A 19,732-nucleotide genomic window follows, 5' to 3' on the forward strand; every position below is an offset into this window, starting at 1 on the left:
TTCTGCATCATTCTGGGCTTCTATCAGGTAGTGAAGCTGGCTGGAGTATATGTCTAGTGACTTCTGATGAGAAAGCATGTTCCTTTCAATATCTTGGATTCTGTTAGTATGGTCCTGGACCTGAGTATCTACTTGTTTAACTTCAGTGCGCAGAGTATTCAATTCTGACCTGCAAGCCTGCTCCAGCCGTGTTATGTATGTCTCCATGTCCTCTCTTGTAGGAATAGCTGTTAGCCTGGTTCGTAGCTGAGTCAGCTCTGCTACAACTCCTGAGGCTTGTATGGCAGAGGAATGTGTGTCCCTTCCCCAGGGATGAGCAGGAGAAGCAGCAGTCTCCTCCAAAGGGGAATTAGCTCCTGCTGCACCGCTGGGGATTGTAGTGCACCCTGGTGAAAGTGAGGGGGGAGGCAGTTCCTCAGAACACCCTTTCTGCCTCTGGGTCTCATCAAGGGTTAACCCCCACCCAGATTCTGCATGCCATGTCTGAGTCTGGCTAGAATGACCAGCTGCCATCAGTGTACCTTGTGCGTCCATGTCTGTGCTGTACCAGTCCTGGTCATCATTCATGGTGAAGGGAGACAGCAGCCCATCCCCCTGTGCTGTGCTCACAGGCTGCTTAGACGACCTCGTTTGAACTCTTGCAGCACTGAGTGATGGTATGGGAGCTGGAGTCTGTACAAGATCACGCTCTCCTTCTCTGGCTCTCACCTCGCTCTCCTGTAGCCCCAAGGCAGCTGCATAGCTGGAGGGGGCGGCGGCCATGTTTTTGCAACCCTTACTGGCCGGGGTTCCCAGAAGAAAGTTCTGTATGCCTCTGTTGCTGGATGAGAGGCTCTTGGATCTGCTGTAGGCTGATCTCCCCTTTCTCCTACAGCTCATGTTCTAAGCAAAACGCCCCTGGGAGTTCACAATCGGCTGATTCTCGGCCCGGAGAAGAGAGCTGAGGTGAAGTGTGTCCTCACTCCTCCATAGCCAGGCCACGCCCCCTAGACTTGTGTTTTTATATCAGAATTTGTAACTAGAGTTGAGTGTTTCCGAACACAGTCAATCACCAAATCCGCCATATCGATAACCTATTTGTGCTGAATTTATGTTTGACGATTGTTTCCAAACATGTTTGCTCATTTCTACTCCGATTGACTCCAATGGCGTTCGGCTGTGTTTGGCGAATATTGCAAAAACCATATTCGCCAGCGAACGTAATCCGAATATAGAATTAAGCGAATTTTTCAATTTGTAACCCTAAAATGCAAAAAAAAAAAGAAAATTGGCAATCTGTGTTCTGACCATTCTCCCTGTATGTTCTATTTTTGGTTTTGCCTCACAGGTCCTGATACAAGACACAGACCTGAAAACTTCCGTGTGAAAGTGGCTTTATTGTTATTTTTGGCTTGTACATGTTGTTTTCTCCTGCCCATAGCTCATTTTTTTTATTTTTTTTTTAAATTCTAGGTACAGCAAGGAATTCACCCAAAGGTCACAGATATTCAGGAGGTCAGAGCAGCTTTTTCAGGTCCACCTTTGTGCCTCAAAAGTCTTCATGTCCAGCAAATGGTAAGAAAAATAGTGTAGAAGGTTTTTTTTTTTTCCTTATCTAAACCCCAAATTATTACATTACATAATGTATATATAAAGGTTTTCTCCAGAGGGGTGACGTAAATTTAAAGGGCTTATCAAGGACTGCTTTATTTATTTTATTTTTTTTAATATGGGCCTAGGAACTAACAGGCAAGTAGTTACTAACTAGCCAACTACCTGACTGCTGTGCCCGGCGCCGATCTCTGCCGGCACAAGGCAGTCATAGACTGCATCTACCGGCTATTCAGCTGCTTCTGATGGCGTCACATTGACAGAGCAGCGGCTTCTGATGGCGTCACATTGACAGAGCAGCGGCTTCTGATGGCGTCACATTGACAGAGCAGCGGCTTGTTTTCCGCTCTGCACTGTTGACAGAGCATGACTGCTGATGTCATGCTGATTGACAGCCGGCTCTCCACTGCCTAAATGCAGGAAGTTGGCTGCCAATCAGCATGACGTCAATAGGAGTGATATGTTAGGCACAGAATGGTCAAAACCAAATTCTGTGCTACGTGGTAGAAGAGGCCCCCTGCAGCGTTCCCATATCGGCTCCTTTACAACAGCCCTGATAGATGTCATTCTGACCAAAACGTTGTCCTGTTTCATGTACAGATATCCTTTGCTGCACTAATAAATCACGTTTGATTAATTTGGAAGTACATTTGTGCCGTTGTGCTTATATATTATATTATAATCAGCGTGACATCTATAATCTGCATAACATTAGTTTCCCACACAAGCACATTTATCGCTCAGTCAAATGAATGTTATATAAAATGTTATATCTTAATTCTAGGGTTCTTGGCTAACGCTAGATCCATGGGATGTGACATAGTCCTGTAGCCATAGTATTGTCACACAGAGGTGCCCAGAAATGTGGCTGTAATAAGACCCCTGTCTCCATGCATTGTATTAGGCTTACATCCATTTACATGAATGGCCTAATGATAGCGCCACATTTACCCTGCAGCGGCCCATCAAGAGCAGTGTGTGCCTAGCCGCGGTTAGTGACGCCTGAGCCTCTTCTATTAGCTGAGGTTTTTTATGCAATTTCCCAATTTTTATAATTAAAAAAGCCTCTGAAAATAGATCTGTACGTTTTAAACAAAGATCATCAAAAAAAAATCTATGAAACAATGTATTAAATTTGTCGTCTTTTATTGCGCAAATGAAACCTGCAAAAATTGCATCCATAGAGCCTAAGGGTATGTACACACTTAGGTTTTTTTTTTTTTTTTAAGTTTTTACAGTGGAAACTGCGCCAACTCTCTACAAAACCTCCTCAAAAACATCCTAAGGCACTTGAAGTTTGTGCTCAGTTTCCTCTCCAAAATTCAGCCAATAGACTGGGTGTGCATGAAGCATAAAATTATGTTAGCAGTAAGTTGGTTTTTTTTGTTTTTTTTTTAATAATCTAGGCATTTTGAAGCAGTAGCTGCTTCAGGAAACACTCCTTTTTGGGGGGCTGGTTTTGAAAGAGTTTTTTTTTTTTTTGCAGCCTTTTGATTGGCTGCTGCCTAGTTTGGAGAGGTTTTCTTTGGATTCCACCTTTTTAAAAAAAAAAAAAAAAAGTGACATGCACCTTCCTTTCCCCCACTCTACCCCAAGGAGTTCAAGGGGGGAAAGCGCAGATGACTCTTCATACTAACAGCAAAGTGGATTTGCCATAAAAAAATTAAAAAAATTGAAGAGTCTTGCAAGAGTTTTTGAGGAGGATTTTGCAGCTGGTGTGCTCCAAAAAGGATCCTCAAAAAATCTGTGTGAACATACCCTTTGGGTCATTTCACATGCAGCATTGTTTTTCTTAACACAACTGCAGTTTTTTGTGCAGTTTTTTTTCCACTAAAGTCAGAGGTGGATTCAAAAGGAATGGGAAATATAAAGGAAGGACTTAAACATCAAAAACTGCAGAGACTCCATTCTAAAAGACTACCTACAAATAAACTAATAAACTGAAGCATATGCCAAGTAAAAAATCAAATTTTTTTTATTTAACAAATATTGACACATGAGTAAGGAAAATAATTTTCCCATATAGCTCTATTTAGATGCCCATATAGCTTATGGCTCTATGTAAAAACCTTTATGGCGCCTCACTACTCTTTTTGGTCATATCCATACTAAAAGAGCTATGCATGTAACCAGGGGTCCAGAATTAGAAAAATGTGGCTACATTTTATCCAGAAGCGGTGCTGCACCTTTCGTGGTGCGGTCATGTTGTCACCTCTTGTACAGCCCCCATGAAGCCCATTACTGCTTTAACTTTTTTTCCCCAGAAACAGCTTTTTTTTTTTTTACTATAAGCATATTAGGAATTCTCCAATGTTATTATCTAGTGATAAGCGATCGCGCACAGATAAGGTATTATCCGAGCATCCTTGGGGTCTAACAGAGTATTTTTGGCATGTGCAAAAAATGTGTTTGACATCCAGCCTTGGGAACTCGAACATCATAGAATCATAGAATGCCTCGAGTTGGAAGGGACCTCCTGGGTCATCGTGTCCAACCCCTTGCTCAATGCAGAATTCACTAAACCATCTCAGACAGATGTCTGTCCAGCCTCTGTTTGAAGACTTCCATTGAGGGAGATCTCACCACCTCTCGTGGCAGCCTGTTCCACTCATTGATCACCTTCACTGTCGTGTTTCCATGAAAATGTGTTTGGAGCTCACTGAAGTCCCTCAGATAACACATGAGCATGCTCTCATAACACCGTATCCAAGCACGTTCGCTCATCACTATTAGTAAGATTTCCTTCTATCCTTCTGCTTCTTCAGTTGTCACCGTTCCTTTATTGTGCCGGTCAGGCCTCGGAAAAGCCCTGTAGATGGAGACTGGATGGCAGCACATGGAGCCCCTGAGTTTCTATTTTTCAGATCTACATGTGCTGCCGTATGGTGTCTCCTTTCAACCTTGTATTACAGGAGTAATCTTCCCAAACAATGCTTCAAGGTCAGAATATCTCTGTAGGACAGCATCTGGCAGAAAAATGACATACAGTATTTTATTTTGTTTGATATAGAGAAAAATGACTTCCATATAAAATTGGAGGCAAAAATGGGTACAATGGGGCCCATAGACATATTAGGGTTATAATCGTCTCTCGTATATTTCCTGAGATCTCGCCATTGTCTTGCTCTACTATACTGCGGCCTCTGTTTCGCTCAGTGTAGCACATCAGGCGGTTTTCCTAAGGGGCCACAAAACCTGCATTGTTAGGGGGCTCTGGTAGAGTCCTGAGAAGTAGTGTCCTGTGCCGTTCTCTAATACAGTCCTTTGTCTGTGCAGAGAGCTTTGAGCCGTCTCATGTTCCTGACCCCGCACCTTCCAGCGTTTTTCCTTCAGCGTCGGCTCAGGTCGCACATTTTTGAAATTCATCACCTGGACAGTGCCCTGCTCCAATGTGGAGTGCGAGAACTCAGCGACGAGGAAATTAAGAAGGTGAGATGTGAAATAACAGATATCAATTCTTATTTTATAGTTCATTAAATTCCCTCTGGAAGTGTTGGGACTGGAAGAGATCACTGACGCAGAAAAAAAATTCTATAATTTTTTTCTTTACAATGGGGGATGGACAGAAATGCCTGAATTTCCCATCTCATAGCACAACCCAACCAAAATAACCTTTTTTACTTTTCTTGGTTTTACGGCCCATTCCTGGGGTTATTTGTGGCGCTGATTCAGAAAATGTCATTGCATAGAATGGACCGCACTAGCTCTAGTTTCTTACATGTGGTTGAATTGTCTAAAATTTTAGTCTGTTCTTTAGAAGATCTGTTCTGCAGAATTGGGAGGTCATAATAAGTAACATGGGAAATCTATGTATTTTAATCACCCACATTTTTTGTGTATCTTTTGTTTTGCAGCTATGACGACCTTCCTTTTCTATAATGTATACTGGCATAAAAATGTAGAGCTTAATTGTAACCCACCCACCTATCTGAGAGTTATCATACGGGTCTACTTTCAATTTTGTTTTGTTTCCCTCCTCTTTTTTTTTATTTTTAATTAAAATATCCAGGGTTTTTTTTTTTTTTTGGAGGAGCAGAATGAAAAGTGGTATATGTTTGTTTTTTTAAAAACTAGATCTAATAGGGGAAAATTCATGCCATTTTATGACTCAAATATTCCCAGAAACAGGTCTAACATTTGAGGCAGCAAAATTTGTGTTGGTCAGTGATAATGGGGCATATGTGTTTTTGGTTCTTTTTATCTCTTTTTATTGAATATTATCCAACATAACAAGGTTACATTATAGAACAAACATTATTTCTCATTGCTCATTAAATACTCCATGACACACATGTCAGGCACCAAATATCACGTTTTATCACAACAGAATATTCCTCATCACCTGGGGATTAATGGAAGTCAAAAAAGAATCAAACCAAGGCTTCCATACCTTATTACATTTTTCAGGACAGTATCTATTTTTATATACCACCCTCTCATAGGAAGCAGCAGTATTTACCATAATGACCCAGCATGAACTTTGTGGGGGTCTTCTATCTATTCATCTCATGGCGATAGCCTTCCAAGCCAAAAACAATGTTTCCCTGAGGAGAGAGCGAGGATAATGAACCAGGTCTCCTCATCAAGGATTCCTAATGAATACACCTTAAAGCAGATTGGTACAGGGGTTGGATTATCGCGATGAGGATAGCCATGACCTCTTTCTAGAAGTCTGCAATAAGAGCGCAGTACCACATCAGGTGTATAAAATCTGCCGCCTCTTCCCCACACTTATGGCAATCTGCGATGGTGGATCTACCATTTTATATAACCTGCTAGGAGTCAGGTAGCATTGATGGACTATATATATATATATATATATAATTGCCTGTGAAACCTACTGTGGGGATGTCAAGGCCTCGCTCCAATCCTCTGATAGGTTATTACTGTCTTCCCTTTGCCCTCAACCATGAATGATGATGAGGAGCATCTCCTGCTTAGTAACTTGGTGTATAAAAAGGAGACCAACCCCTTTTGGTCCCTAGATTTTTTTTTATATCCCAATCGGGGTTTGAGGCTGAGAGAATTTCCACACATTTCTGGGAACTGGGTATTTAGGACATGCCTTAGTTGGTTACCTAAAAAAAGCATTTCTGAGGGCTTGATAGGGCTGTTGACATTGGTCAAAAGAAACAAGAAGACCCTGGATATTTACCTGTGCCAGTGTCTTGACCCCTAAGTTCAACCAAAACTGAGCATCGTATATTGTGAAGGCTCGAACAGTATGCGGCATATATTTGATGTTCTCGCATGATCTTTGGATCGAGCTGTACACATGAAATCAATGTTGGCAAATTGCTATTTCTGCCTATTCCACCTTAAAAAAAAAAAAAAAAAAAAAAATGTAGATTGGCCGAGTTTACATTACAGAATTAATAGAGAAGCATCTGCACTACTAAGGAAAGTGCCGTAGTAGGATCCCACACCATGAAGTAATACAAAATAAACTAGGCACTCAACTTAAGGATGAATTTTTTTACTTTTAATGTAGTCAAGGCAAAACGTTTCGGCTGCATTTGTCCTTTATCAATTACTACAGAACAGAAAAAAAAAATCATTATTAAATTCATAATGAGAACAACAAAAATAAAGTATGTACAGAGATGGGTAATATTGGTCCGGGTCAGATAAATGTAATAGTACCAACATATAGAGGTCCGAAATACAATGCTCAACTTTATATCTCATTATATCAGTTAAAGGAGGAAAGAAGAAGAAACATACCAAACTATACAGGAGTGTCAGGGATTCATGGGAATCCTGGGGATTTTAGTGAGGCACGTCTCTATGGTGGAAAACAGATATAATTGCTATTATATGGTCAATAAGGGACAAATTCCCTATAGTGGGAAAGTGATATGTAAGATTGCCTACCGGTATGGTCAGTTTCACAAGAGTATGGGGCGTGTAAAGAGGAAAAACCCCAATGGTAAGCCTTTACTACATTAAAAGTCAAAAAATTCATCCTTATTATTTTGTATTACTACATTGCAGAATTGTCAGGCATTTCTACCAATATTCCCCCCTCTAGATCTTCTATCGGGACATTTGATAGGCCCCATACTCACGACATAATTTGCCAAACATATCGGGATTGATGACTTTTCTCTTGTGTATGGTCGGCTTTAAAGGCATTTCTTCATTGCAGTGTTATATATAGATATGCTGTAAGTAATCAGTGGGGTATCCATCCCTGGGTCTCACCAACTCCAGCAATGGTCAGCTGTGGTCCCATTTTTGCAATGGCCGAGCAGGCTGTGCATGCATGGCGTCTTCCTTTCTTATATGAATGAGAATTACAGAAACCACCACATAGCAGAAGACGTCATTTTCATTTCCCCAACACTCATGTAGCTTGCCATAGTTTTATGTATTTAGTCTTAGCATGTATGACTCAGACAGACAAACAGAAGTTCGGTGGCGGATCCTTTTCACCTAAATACCCTTTTATCTATAACTAGCTGTTTCCAGCCAGCTAACGCTCGGCATGCTCTTTGCTATCTAATTAACGCTGCTAGTGATTAAACTAAAGTAAATAATGACAACATTCAATAACGTTTACACAGGTGGTAAATTAACATAAAATGAAGTTAATAACAATAATAATTAAAAATCATCATAATACTAGTACATTTTATTCTCAGTGTAAAATCAAAAGCAAACTGGATTTGTGTGGTAATGTGTGAGGACGCAGCCTCGTGTGGTAATGTGTGGGGACGCAGCCTCATGTGGTAATGTGTGGGGACGCAGCCTCATGTGGTAATGTGTGGGGACGGAGCGTCGTGTGGTAATTTGGTGGGGGGGCGGGATTGTGTGTGGTAATGTGAGGGGACGCAGCCTCATGTGGTAATGTGTGGGGACGCAGCCTCGTATGGTAATGTGTGGGGACGGAGCGTCGTGTGGTAATGTGTGAGGACGGAGCCTCGTATGGTAATGTGGGGGGACGGAGCGTCGTGTGGTAATATGGTGGGGGTGCGGGATTGTGTGTGGTAATGTGAGGGGACGGAGCCTCGTGTGGGAATGTGTGAGGACGGAGCCTCGTATGGTAATGTGTGGGGACGGAGCGTCGTGTGGTAATGTGTGAGGACGGAGACTCGTATGGTAATGTGGGGGGACGGAGCGTCGTGTGGTAATATGGTGGGGGGGCGGGATTGTGTGTGGTAATGTGGTGGGGGGCGGGATTATGTGTGGTAATGTGGTGGGGGGCGGGATTATGTGTGGTAATGTGGTGGGGGCGGGATTATGTGTGGTAATGGGGGGCGGGAATATGTGTGTTAATGTGGTGGGGGGGCGGGATTGTGTGGTAATGTGGTGGGGGCGGGATTATGTGTGGTAATGTGGGTGGATTGTGTGTGGTAATGTGGGGGGCGGGATTATGTGTGGTAATGTGGGGGGCGGGATTATGTGTGGTAATGTGGTGGGGGGGCGGGATTGTGTGTGGTAATGTGGGGGCGGGATTATGTGTGGTAATGTGGGGGGATTGTGTGTGGTAATGTGGTGGGGGGGCGGGATTGTGTGTGGTAATGTGGTGGGGGCGGGATTTTGTGTAATAATGGGGTGGGGGGTGGGATTATGTGTGGTGATGTGTGGGAGGCGGAGCTACTCTGCAGGGGGTGGGATTAGCGAGCCATCACGATGCTATATATATATATATATATGTATGTATGTGTATATATATATATATATATATATATATATATATATATATATATATATATATATGTATGTGTATGTGTATATATATATATATATATATATATATATATATGTGTGTGTATGTATATATATATATATATATATATATATATATATATATATATATATATATATATATATATATATATATATATATGTGTATATATATACCGTATTTTCTGGTGTATAAGACGACCCCCAACTTTTCCATATAAAATATGGAATTTGGGATATGCCCGCTGTATGAGACGGGGGGTCATCTTATACGCCCAGTCATCTTATACGGCGTGTGGTTCCCAGGGTCTGAAGGAGAGGAGACTCTCCTTCAGGCCCTGGGATCCATATTCATGTTAAAAATAAAGAATAAAAATAAAAAATATGTATATACTCACCCCTCCGAGAAGCCTGGCTGTCACTGCTGCAAGCGTCTGCCTCCATTCCTAAGAATGGCAGAGCATGAAGGACCCTCGATGACGTCGCAGTCCTGTGATTGGTCCGTGACCGGTCACCTGACCGTGACGTCATCGAAGGTCCTTCACGCTCTGCAATTCTTAGGAACGGAGGCAGACGCTTGCAGCGGTGACAGCCAGGCTTCTCGGAGGGGTGAGTATATACATATTTTTTATTTTTATTCTTTATTTTATACATGAATATGGATCCCAGGGCCTGAAGGAGAGTTTCCTCTCCTTCAGACCCTGGGAACATCCAGGATCGCTCCCTGCACATGCCGTACCTGGCGTATAAGACGACCCCCGACTTTTGGGACAATTTTTAGGGGTTAAAAAGTCGTCTTATGCGCCGGAAAATACGGTAGATTGGCAAATTGAGCGCCTTATGTAATATAAGAAATACTCATTGATGGTAGCACATCGCACTGTGTAGCCCATGAGATGCGCTGCTCGCAATATGCAAACTGTATGGGAATAAACGATCATTTATGCAGAAGTCTGTCAGCATACAGTTTGCATTGGCCGGGGTAAAAGAGTCGCGTGCCAATCGGCTCTCAGATTGAGCCCTCGTTAATTGATTTCTTTGCTTTTCAGGCTTGTTATATCAGAGGGCTAAATTCCACTCACCTCAGTACAGAAGACTGTAGAAAATGGTTAAATTGCTGGATACAGCTATCAGAAAAATTGAAAGGTAAAACCTGTTAACCATCTAACCATTTTGGGGGATTTTTAAGTGAATGTATAACTTTGGTAGAATTACCGTGTATACTAGAAAGTTACCTTTACAAGCTGGAGCAATTCGGGTAATATGAGGCAAAAAAGATTTCCTTCAGCATCTTTGTCCAGTGACCTCTGTAATCTATCGATGGCGGAGTGCTCTGGTGACGGGCATGAGCACAGTACAATGGCGGAGTTCCCTGGTGACAGGCATGAGCACAGCACAATGGCGGAGTGCTCTGGTGACGGGCATGAGCACAGTACAATGGCGGAGTTCCCTGGTGACAGGCATGAGCACAGCAAAATAGCGGTGTGCTCTGGTGACGGCCATGAGCATAGCACAATGGCGGAGTTCCCTGGTGACGGGCATGAGCACAGCAAAATATTATTTATTATTTATTTATTATTATTTATTTATATAGCACCATTGATTCCATGGTGCTGTGCATGAGAAGGGGTTACATACAAGTTACAGATATCACTTACAGTAAACAAACTAACAATGACAGACTGATACAGAGGGGCGAGGACCCTGCCCTTGCGGGCTAAAGGTACCTTCACACGAAACGACTCTACAACGAGAACGACAACGATCTGATCGCTGCAGCGTCGCTGTTTACATCGCTGTAGAGATGTCAAACACAGCAGCTCCAGAACGACGCAGGAGCGATCCTGTGACGTAGCGGTGACGCACTTATCGTTCTCACAGGTCGTTAGCTCCATGTTTAACATTGCTGGCATCGTTGCTTTTGCTGTCAAACACGACGATACACGCCGATCTGACGACCAAATAAAGTTCTGGACTTCTAGCTCCGACCAGCGATATCACAGCAGGATCCAGATCGCTGCTGCGTGTCAAACACAACGATATCGCTATCCAGGACGCTGCAACGTCACGGATCGTTGTCGTTCTCGTTGTAAAGTCGTTTCGTGTGAAGGTACCTTTACATTCTGCAGGATTATGGGGAAGGAGACAGTAGGTTGGGGGTTGCAGGAGCTCCGGTGTTGGTGAGGCGGTAGCTTCGGTAGTGATGAGGAGGCAGCGGGGTCAGTGCAGGCTGTAGGCTTTCCTGAAGAGATGAGTTTTCAGGTTCCGTCTGAAGGATCTGAATGTGGTTGATAGTCGGACGTGTTGGGGCAGAGAATTCCAGAGGATGGGGGATATTCGGGAGAAGTCTTGGAGGCGATTGGATGAGGAGCGAATAAGTGTGGAGGAGAGAAGGAGGTCTTGGGAGGACCGGAGATTACGTGAGGGAAGATATCGGGAGATTAGTTCAGAGATATATGGAGGAGACAGGTTATGGATGGCTTTGTAGGTCAGTATTAGTAATTTGAACTGGATACGCTGAAGGAATGGGAGCCAGTGAAGAGATTTGCAGAGGGGGGAAGCGGAGGAGTAGCGAGGAGAGAGATGGATTAGTCGGGCAGCAGAGTTAAGGATGGACTGGAGAGGTGCAAGGGTGTTAGCAGGGAGGCCGCAGAAAAGGATGTTGCAGTAGTCAAGGCGTGAGATGATGAGGGCATGCACAAGCATTTTAGTAGATTGAAGGTTGAGGAAAAGGACGGATTCTGGAGATATTTTTGAGCTGTAGGCGACAGGAGGTGGAAAGAGCTTGGATGTGCGGTTTGAAGGACAGGGCAGAGTCGAAGGTTACTCCGAGGCAGCTGACTTCTGGTACGGGGGAAAGCATTATGTCATTGATTGCGATAGATAGGTCAGGTAAGGAAGATCTGTGGGATGGAGGAAAGATGATGAGTTCAGATTTGTCCACATTGAGTTTGAGGAAGCGAGAGGAGAAGGAGGAGGATATGGCTGATAGGCACTCTGGCCCAGACGTCACCGCTCTGCTGTCCAGAATCCCTGAGAGGTAGATCTGAGTGTCATCAGCATAGAGGTGGTACTGGAATCCATGGGACTTTGAGTTGTCCCAAGCCAAGTGTATAGATTGAGAAGAGTAGGGGTCCTAGAACAGAGCCTTGGTGGACTCCAACAGAGAGAGGGTGGGATGAGGAGGTAGTGTGGGACTGGGAGACGCTGAATGTGCGGTTGGAAAGGTACGAGGCGATCCAGGATAGGGCGAGGTCTTTGATGCCAAAGGAGGAGAGGATCTGTAGTAGGAGGCAGTGGTCAACTGTGTCGAAAGCAGAGGACAGGTCTAGAAGGAGGAGTACAGAGTATTGTCCAGTAGCTTTGGCGGTAAGTAGGTCGTTAGTGATTTTGGTCAGGGCAGTCTCAGTTGAGTGATGGGGGCGGAAACCAGATTGTAGATTGTCGAACAACGAGTTAGATGAGAGGTGGGAGGAAAGTTCAGCAAGGACGTGCTGCTCCAGGAGTTTGGAAGCGAATGGTAGCAGCTGCATCTTCATTCCTACTGGTAGTATTCAGGGTTCAGTCACGGGGGTGGCACCGGCGCGGTTTTAGTCTCCGCTCAGTGTGTAGAGTGCAGCAGCTGTAACCATGTCCTGGCACTGACTGACAACTGGCCCTAATGCTGAGCTGCTGTCAGTCAGTGCGGGGGATGAGGTTACAGCTGCCGCTCTCTATAAACAGATCGGTGACTAAAACCGCACCAGTGCCGCCCCCGTGACTGAACCCTGAATACTACCGGTAGGAATAAAGTTAATTTCCTCCTGGCAGCGGGGTTCTAATTACGGGCGACTGGCAGGTTCAGAACGCTCTTAACCCCAAATCTGCAGGTTAATAACGGGGTTTTTTTTCACATGATGGGTTCCCTTTAACCACCCAAGACCATAAATATTTATATTTTGCACAGTGAATGGTGTTGAGTAGAGTTGGTGTTAAACATTTCGCAGGACTGAGTACAGTAGCCATGTGAGTAATCTGTGGTTGCTGGACAGGAGTCCTTAGAACTGTCTGCTACCTCCCATCGTTCATGGGTCTTCTTCTGATTAGCCGGCCTGGTGCAATGTCATGCACATGTGATGGCCACGTTCACACATTCAGTAGTCGGTCAGTATTTTACCTCAGTATTTGTAAGCTAAAACCAGGAGTGGGTGATAAATACAGAAGTGGTGCATATGTTTCTATTATACTTTTCCTCTGATTGTTCCACTCTTGATTCTGGCTTACAAATACTGAGGTAAAAAACTGACCAAATACTGAGCATGTGAACATGGCCTAAATGAAGAGTCAACAATGACTGGGAAAAACCTTTTTAACATTGAATACGTGTTGTGACCAATGGGACATGGCAGTCATTTTAGTTGTATCACAGAGGTAACGATTACTGTAAACTTTTCTGGATCATATTGATTATTGTTCTAACCAAATTGAGGCTGTGTGTTCAGCTGAACAATTTGCTGGATCCAGAGGTGTAGTTAGGGGTTCATCTCAGGGGACACATCTGAGTGGTCATCTAACCAAGGTAAACATGTTTACAACCATGGTGGCGTTCTGTACTTGTGGGTATAGAGGAACCTCCTGATGTTACTGGCGAATAACTATATCAAGGCTGATATTATAATGGCAGATATCAGTGCTGCAGAACATGTAAGAGACTACAGTACAGTTACAGACAGTGACTTACAGATGATGTTCTTTGTGATGGAGGAGTTCACTTTTTCCGTCTTTTCCATCTGGATCAGACCGACATGACAACTTCTCCGGCCAGAGATTACAACAAAGGCACATCTGACTTCTTGCATTTCAGGCACTATCCCCATCTATCCCCAACCTGCACAAATTTCTTATTCCACTGATACCCCCTCAATGCTGATCCGCTGCTGCCGGATAAAAAAAAAGTCGCACACAGACCCCCACGCAATATGATAGCCCCCCAAATCCCCAATACATTATAATCTACCTCACACAGTGTGATTTCCCACAGGTCCAAACATAGAAAATAATGTCCCCAACAGCTCTACACACTTTATGATCTCCCATGATTACGCACAGCATGATGCTCCCACAGTATGATCCACCCATAGCCCCCCACACACATCATGATGGACCCACACTGTATAAGGCCCCCACACATTGTATGATCCCCACATAGTACTTGTAGTAGGGACAGTGGGTGCATCATACTGACAAGGTAAAAAAACACCAAATATTTACATAACCCCCGATATTGGTGAGTCCGCTGGCACTGTAAGAGTCATGGACTTTGACGTTCTGTAGGCCGCAGGCCTAAAATCACCTCCGGTATGCAGAGCAGAGGCTGGTAGAGCAGGGAGACCATGTTTCTCCGCTTTACTGCAAGGCTGAACTGTATGGGTGCTCTTGACATGCCGATACTGTTGGAGGCTGTCGCTCTGGGTGGGTCTCTCTCTGTGAATCTGCGGAGCCTCCTACCCACTCCCTGTAAGCTTTTTGGCATTTTTTAACCATTTAGGGCCATTTTCTATCAGTGTTCTGGACCAGATATTGATCAGTGTTTAGTCAGCACTTCCATTTTTGCCATCGGGTTTTCTCGTATGCAACTATTGGGGGTTTTTCAAGCTTCTCCTAAGAAACAGTCAGGGATAGACAAACAATTTGATGTCATCCATGTGCTATCCAAGATTTTCACGGGCCCATAGACTTTCATGGTTGCGTTTGATCCGTGACTTGGATCTAAAACACTGAAACTGTTAGACTGTATTTTTTTTTGCAATAAACATACACAGTGTCAAAAACTCATCTTGGGCACTTAACCCAAGGCTTTATACTGCTATCATCCTAAGTATTTACTTCTGTGTACTTTCTTTTCCAGAGTCTGAGGCATCGCTATTATTGCACAGCATGGTCCTACTCTCTGCCAACTACCTCCAGTCCGTAGAGAAGTGAATGTGAAGTAATAGACAGTAGGCTCCGACTTCTATTCTGCCTCGTCTTACCAGCTCTGGGCCCGAGGACTTGGTGTCCTGAACACTTGTAAAGCATGCACTATTGAAAGGTCCCTTTCTTTCAGGACTTAGTGGGTTATGTAAACCGTCCTTTTCTCAGAAGACTTGTTTCGCACCAGTATGTTTTAAAGTCTTTTGTGTGAAATAATTCCTATCCTGGAGAAATGTGGAAAAAACAAAGTGGTCATATTGGGGCCATATCATTAAGGAAGAATGTAGCCCTGAAGATACCCCTGCCTTTTTATGTACATTTATAGTGGTTATCTAGGATAAGGAAAAAAGAAAAAAAAGATCTGCTTTTATTATTCATGTGAATGTCTGCAATCCCAGACAGCACCCTTGAATACCAGTGGCGCTGTTTCAATCTAAAAAAGACACGTTTTTTTTTTAATTGCTAAAGAACTCATTTAAAGAGGACCTTTAATTCCTTGCAACATGTTATTTTAGTGGCTACTTGTATTCCCAGATGAAGTAACTATTCTGGATCTTCTTATGCTGTTCTTTTCCTCTGCCGGTTCTCTTAGAAATGTATGAATCGTTCAACATTACATAAGTTTAATAACTAATTCAGACACATGGTTGTGTAGAAACGACTGCCAGAGCTAAAACTGCAGCCCAGGACCTCGGGGGAAGGATCAGCTGGAGTCAGCAGTTGGTGGGCGTGTCCCTGCATAATTTGATTGGTCAGTGTCAGACACTTTCAGGACACACCCCTTTTACAAGGGGGAATAGTAACACCCAGTTGTCACATTATTCAGGAATAACAGAGTAACAGCACAAAATTCAACAGTTTTAAGAAAAGATTTTATAGAATTGTTATTTAATGAGGAATACAACTATTTACTAAAACAGATGTTCGGTGACACGTCCTCTTTAGGAAAGGACCAATTTGCTTTGTAGGTGCTGGTAATGTACTGTTATAAGAGTATGCTACTGAAAAAATGTATGATGGGTCTGTATGTTTTACCGTTCATTAGATGGAGGTATTATATAGTACTGTTTAATTTGTACTCAACTGTGTATTGAACCATTTTGACCATTCAGCAGAGGCAGTGGGAGTTTCCAGATCCTGCAGCTTCTTCCCTGTAGGCACTTTCTGCAAACCACTTGTGTACAAAATTGTATTTTTTATTTGTGTTTTTATCTATTCACAATTTGCTTGTATATATTTTACTTCTTTGTTCATGCAGTGGAACTGTAAGTATAAAAATGATAAAGGAGCTTTTAAGACGAATACTATTATTTTGTAAGCTTCTTTTCATTTAATTGTAACATTTGATTGTGGTTTTTTTTTTTTTTTTTTTTTTTTTTTTGGGGGGGGGGGGGGGCTGGGGGTGTTTCAAGTTTCTGTGGTGAATTGTAAAGTTTGATCTGTGAAAGCCATAATGCAGGCATTATGGGGATGTGTCAAAAATGATCATTAAAATGTATCTTAGTCCAGAGCCTCTCACATAGCCAAATCAGATCTCATACTTTGCACTGACGAGGGGCAATACCCAGATACCCAGAAACTGAGATTCTGATTTGGCTTTTGTCCTAAGTCACATTTCAAGGCTCGTTAGAGGGTCATTAGTGACTTGTAGGTGGAGCTATAGAGTTCTGAAGAGGCAATATACATATTCACACAAACATCTCATGTTAAGTCCCCTTGAAAGGAAAATTAGTCCGTTGTCCCTGATATTTCTTTTTAGTTATTAGTTGTATTAGCCATGAAATAATGATGATGCTTGGGCAACTTTTCCTAGAATTGTGTTTTGATACTCCTCTTATGTCTTCTGGAACACATTCACAACTGCGTATTACAACTCCATTTTTAAATGATGTTTCCTTAGTGTGGCACTGTCACCACCGTGTGATCATTGTCAACCGGACATCTCCCTACAAACAATGTTCTGTCAATTCATTGATTTACAGGAATAACGGAGGGATATCACAGCATAGAGTTCTACAAAAAGATTCCAGAATTGTTACTTTATAGGACATACAAGCAATGACTAGTGGCCCCATAAGCATTAGATGACAGTCAGATAAATATGACAATTATTTGATTTGTATTGGTCCTCCTGACAGATTATGTTGGGGAAGATGAGGATCGGGTATGTGAAGTGACCATGTCATCCTTTCTGCCTTCAGAGTTTGTGAAGCTGTAGTCCCCTGCACTTCTGTAGCTCTGAGATCCCTTTAATAGGAATGCGAATTGTCTCTTAAAGAAAGTTTTGGAGTCTTCTGCGGGTTCTTTTAAGCCAATCATTTCAGCAACATGTACAGCCAGGTCCTTGCTGGTATGCCTGGATCAATTGGAAAGCCAGCTAAAAAATAAAGCCGCAAGGGAAAATATCCTAACCGCTATCCCTGTGATGCACAGGGCAGCAATGTGGTCCTCACCTTGCACCTTCTACAGGTGGGATTTGGGGTCTTCTGCTGATTTTTCCTTTGGGAGAAAGGTTCTACAAGCTGTAGTTCCATCATAAGTTTAAAGTTTCTCTGTGGCTGCTGTCATGGGTGATAGGAAAAGACGGAGTTACTTACCAGTAATGGGATTCTCCACAACCAATCACAGCACCCTTATGTTCCCTCAAGTCACTGGGAGTGGGTGATCTCTTTGTATGTGAATCCATCACCGTGAAGGAAACAGTTATGGCCAAAAGTGTTGGCACCCTTGAAATTGTTCAAGAAAATTAAATATTTCTTCCAGAAAATTATTGCAATTACACATATTTTGTTATACACGTTTATTTCCTTTGTGTGTATTGGGACAATACAAAAAAAGGCAAATTGAACATAGTTTCGCACAAAACCCCAAAAATGGGACGGATAAAATTGTTGGCACCCTCAGCATAACATTTGATTGCATATTTTTTTTAAATAAATAACTGCAATCAATTGCTTCCTATAATCATCAACAAGCTTCTTATAAATCTCAACTAGAATTTTGGACCAGTCTTCTTCTGCAAACTGCTACAGGCCTCTCATATTTGAAGGACGCCTTCTCCCATTAGCAATTTCAAGATCTGTCCACAGTTGTTCAATGGGATTTTGATCCAGATTCATTGCTGGCCATGTCCGAACTCTTCAGCACTTTGTTTCCATCTATTTCTGGGGGCTGGAAGAACCATGACCTAAGATACAAATCCAGCTTTCTGACACTGGCCACTACATTGTGACCCAAAATCCTTTAGTAATCTTCAGATTTCATGATGTACACAGTCAAGGCACCCAGTGCCAGAGGTAGCAAAACAACCCCAAAACATCTTTGATCCTCTACCATATTTGACTGTAGGTACTGTGTTCTTTTCTTTGTATGCCTCATTCTGTTTCCGGTAAAAAGTAGAATTATGTGCCTTATCACAAAGCTCAGTGTTGGTCTCATCTGTCCACAAGACCTTTTCCCCAGAAGGATTTTGGCTTACTCGCATACAATTTGGCAAACTGCAGTCTAACTTTTTTTATGTCTGTGTCAGCAGTGGGGTCCACCTGGGATTCCCGCCATAGCGTTCATTTACCGTAATTCTCCGATTGAATAGTTTGCACTGACACTGATACTGATACAGCCTGAGCCTGCAGGACAGCTTGAATTTTTTTCGAACTTGATTGGAACTGCTTATCCACGATCCGGACTATCCTACTTTTCAACCTTTCATCAGTTTTTTTTTTTCCGCTGTCCATGTCCAGAGAGATTAGCTACAATGTCATGAGTTGTAAACTTCTTGATTATGTTGCGTACCGTGGACAAAGGAACATCAAGATGTCTGGAGATGGACTTGTACCCTTGAGATTGTTAATTTTTCACCAACTTTGGTTCTCAGATAGTTCTCTTCTCTTTCTGTTCTCTATTCTTAGTGTGGCACATGCAGACACACAATGCAAAGATTGAGTCAACTTCTCTTCTTTCCTGGTTTCAGGTGTGATTTTCATATTGCCCACACCAGTTACTTACCGCAGGTGAGTTTGAATGAGTATCACGTTTGAAACAAAGTTGTTTTCCAAAATTTTCAGTAAAGTGCCAACAATTTTGTCTGGCCCATCTTTGGGTTTGGGGTTGTGTGTGAAATTACCGTATTTTGCGGTTTATAAGATACAAACCAAATTTTTAGGAGAAAAAAAGGAAAAACATTTTTTAATAAAATGGTGGTGCTTCTTACAATCCAGGCGTCTTATTGCTAAGGCTACGTTCACATTTGCGTTGTGCGCCGCAGCGTCGGCGCCGCAACGCACAACGCAAACAAAAACGCTGCAAAACGCATGCACAACGCTGCGTTTTGCGCCGCATGTGTCCTTTTTTTCATTGATTTTGGACGCAGCAAAAATGCAACTTGCTGCGTCCTCTGCGCCCGGACGCGGGCGCCGCAGGGATGCATGCGGCGCAAAACGCAAGTGCGACGCATGTCCATGCGCCCCCATGTTAAATATAGGGGCGCATGACGCATGCGGCG

At 42.9% G+C, this 19,732-nt stretch overlaps 1 protein-coding gene across 1 annotated transcript in view; it reads left to right on the forward strand.

Moving 5' to 3' along the window:
• Window positions 1-16,538, forward strand: part of LETMD1 (LETM1 domain containing 1) — a 36,240-nt gene extending 19,702 nt beyond the window's left edge. Inside the window, exons 6-9 of the mRNA XM_077297806.1 lie at window positions 1,453-1,554; window positions 4,867-5,019; window positions 10,329-10,425; window positions 15,167-16,538. Of these exons, the coding sequence (XP_077153921.1) occupies window positions 1,453-1,554; window positions 4,867-5,019; window positions 10,329-10,425; window positions 15,167-15,240 (426 nt within the window). The 3' untranslated portion in view covers window positions 15,241-16,538. The remainder of the gene's footprint in view (window positions 1-1,452; window positions 1,555-4,866; window positions 5,020-10,328; window positions 10,426-15,166) is intronic.
• The last annotated feature ends 3,194 nt before the right edge of the window (window positions 16,539-19,732 follow it).

Source organism: Ranitomeya variabilis, chromosome 3, assembly GCF_051348905.1.
Source record: "Ranitomeya variabilis isolate aRanVar5 chromosome 3, aRanVar5.hap1, whole genome shotgun sequence".
Classification (NCBI taxonomy): domain Eukaryota; kingdom Metazoa; phylum Chordata; class Amphibia; order Anura; family Dendrobatidae; genus Ranitomeya; species Ranitomeya variabilis.